This window comes from Eimeria tenella, genomic scaffold (assembly GCF_000499545.2).
Source record: "Eimeria tenella Houghton genomic scaffold, Eth_scaff4076, whole genome shotgun sequence".
NCBI lineage: Eukaryota > Apicomplexa > Conoidasida > Eucoccidiorida > Eimeriidae > Eimeria > Eimeria tenella.
The window spans coordinates 1-2,765 of NW_013544990.1; the positions used below are offsets into that span (position 1 = coordinate 1).

Genomic DNA, 2,765 nt, shown 5'->3' on the forward strand with positions numbered 1-2,765 from the left:
TGCTGCTGCTGCTGCCGCTGCTGCTGCTGCTGCTGCCACTGCTGCTGCTGCTGCTGCTTCTGACAATGGACTCTATCTCATCCAAGACCTGGGTCCAAGTAGTTCGACAAGGTTTCATGAGAAGTGCAGCGCGACAGTCCTGCTGCAGGAGTCCCAGGCCTTTGAGGACGGGCAGCACGAGCCCCCAGTAGTTTGCTGCTGCTGCAGCTGGCGCCGCCGCTGCTGCTGCTGCTGCTACTGCTGAGGGAGGGTAGAAGCCGTAGGAGATCAGGCGCCGCAGCATGTAGAGGCCTGGAGACACAGAGCAGCAAAAGGAAGCAGCATTTATGAAGACTCAGCAGCAGCCGGAGAAGCCACAAAAGAAAATAAAAAGAGACTTTTAAAGGTCTCTTTGTATCATTTTGCTGTTGCCGGCGCCTCGGGCCGTGTATCTTCTTGCTGCTGCTGCTGCTGCTGCTGCTGCGGCGGAGCCGGAAAAGGAGAAGCAAAGGGCAGCCTAAGGAGGGGGTTTGGCTGTCTCCCGTGCAGGCGAGTTTGCAGATAATGTGAAATTAATACAAAATGAAAGAATCTGTTTTTATAAAATGAGTTTTGAAGAAATTAAAAAAAGATCTTTTTGCTGTTACCTGATTTAAGACCCTCAGGGCCCCTTTCGGGGAGAGGCACTCCCAGCTGCTGCCACAGCCGCTGCTCCGCCATCAAGCGCCCGCAGTGGGGCGTTTCTAGCGCGCGTTTTTGCTGCAGCAGCAGCAGCAGCTGCTGCTGCTGCTGCTGCTGCGCCTGCTGCAGCGTCTTCATGCTGCACGCAGTGCCGCCGTCTCTCCTGCTGCCTCTGCCTCAGATTACAGCTGCTGCTTCTGCCTCTGCTGCTGCTGCTGCCACTGCTGCTGCTGCTGCTGCTGCTGTTTCATGATCTGTCTGAACACTGAGTCTGCCGCCAGGTCCTACAGCGGGTCCTTCCCTGGTCTCCATGGCCGGATTGAAATGAAGTAGAAGACTAAAAATGGCATTTGTTTGAGTTTAATAAATTAAAAAAGAAATCAATTATACTGGCAAAGGCACTTCGAGGAAAAGTTGCCTCTGCATCATCTCCCGGGCTCTGGGCGCGGTCTGTCTGTGGACCTCTGAGCTGTCGATACACCGGAAATAGATCTTCTGCACATTCATCTGGGCCCGAGATCATTCATTTATATTTTATTCTCCATAAAAATGCTTTATAAAGGGATAAAAGCCCTTATCCACCGCTGCTTTATCTCCTTGTCTTTGGCTAGCCCCCAGATTGGCCCCAGCAGCAGCAGCTGCAGCTCTTTGGGGGGCCCCAGGGCACCCCTGAGGGGCCCTCGCGCCATTTTGCCTTTCAATCTTTCTAAACAAACATAATTAAATAAATTAAAACCTTTGGTTCTCGACGCTGCGCAGCCAGTGCCACTGTTTCGGGGGCCACAGTCACCCGGGGCCCCCCGAGGTGACCCTGGCTATGAGAAGAGGCCCCAGGGGGCCCCGCTGGGGCCCCTACAGATTTGTTAAATGCTCAGGGGCCCCAGGGGAGCCCCCGAGGATGTAAAAAACTCCCAATTCCCCCAAAGGGGCCCCTGAGGGGACACCGGAGGGTTTGCGGCATTCCTAGGGCCCCCCGGTGTCAGCAATACACTCATTTGCAACGCGGCCCCTTGGGCCCCTGGGGCCCCTGGGGGCCCCCTACGGAGCTTGCTGCAGCCCCAGGTAGGGTACTGGGGCCTTGGCCCCTAGTGGCCTCTGTGGGGCACGCAGAAGCTGCCCTAAGTCCCACTACCCCGGGCAATTCCCCAGGCAAACACAAAGCCCCCAAAAGCCCCAGAGGGCCCCCCAAGGGAGGCTCCCGGGGGCCCCCCGGGGGGCCCCAGAGAGCCCCAAACTGCCTTGGGGGCCTCTGGGACAACAAGGGCCCCCTAGGGAGCCCCTGAGACAGCAAGGGGCCCCATGTGGGCCATCACAGGGCCCCCATGGGGCCCTAAGAAGGCCCCTGAGGACGTGAGGGGCCCTACGGGGACCTCTGAAGGCATAGGGGGCCCCTTGGGGCCCCTCCGGCGCTGTGGAGGGACCTGCACGGGGTGGGGGCCCTTCGGGGGCCCCCTCAGGGGCCCCCCGGGGCCCCTGAAGGCCCCCGAGGTGCTTCATTTTGCTGCGAGTTTGGGGCCTTTTGGCTGCGGGGGGGGGCCGGGGGCCTCCCGCTATAAGCTTTTAGAACTTCAAGTTGTTCTCTTATTTTGTTGCAGAGCTGCAGAGTGGCCAGCAGAGTGTCCCGCAGCTCAGCCTCGCGGCGGGCTATTTCCTCTGCAGAAAGCGAAGTGCGCGCCCGGTGCTGCAGCAGCAGCAGCAGCAGCAGCAGCGGCAGGGGCTGAGATGTGGAGCTGCAGCTGCTGAGACTCGAGTCATGGAAAAAGGGAAGAGCAGAGCAAAGCGAGGAATTCAAGCAGCATACAAGAGAAAAAGAATGCAGCTGCGGCTTAGGGTTTAGGGTTTAGGGTTTAGGGTTTTGGGTTGGAGCGTACCGAAGGAGGAGCAGCTCCGATGCCTGGAAACACTACTCTGTATTTTCTATAGAGTCGAGGGTACTCATAGGAAATAAACACCTGAGACACACAGAAAGCTGCTGCTGCTGCTGCTGCTGCTGCTCTTGTTGCTGGAGCTAGTGCTGCTGCAGTGGAATCTACTATTGCTGCTTCGTTTGCTGCGGGACTGGCGTCCCCCGGTGGCTTCTGCTCTACGTCTTCTGCTGCTGCCCC

General features: G+C 58.0%; 1 protein-coding gene across 1 annotated transcript; it reads right to left on the minus strand.

Moving 5' to 3' along the window:
• Window positions 1–77: 77 nt before the first annotated feature.
• On the minus strand, window positions 78–291 carry ETH_00042990 (uncharacterized protein; the record flags this gene model as incomplete). The annotated part of the gene is made up of 1 exon (XM_013379849.1): window positions 78–291. A coding segment is annotated over one exon (214 nt), but the record flags the coding sequence as incomplete, so codon positions are not given.
• Between the last annotated feature and the right edge of the window lie 2,474 nt (window positions 292–2,765).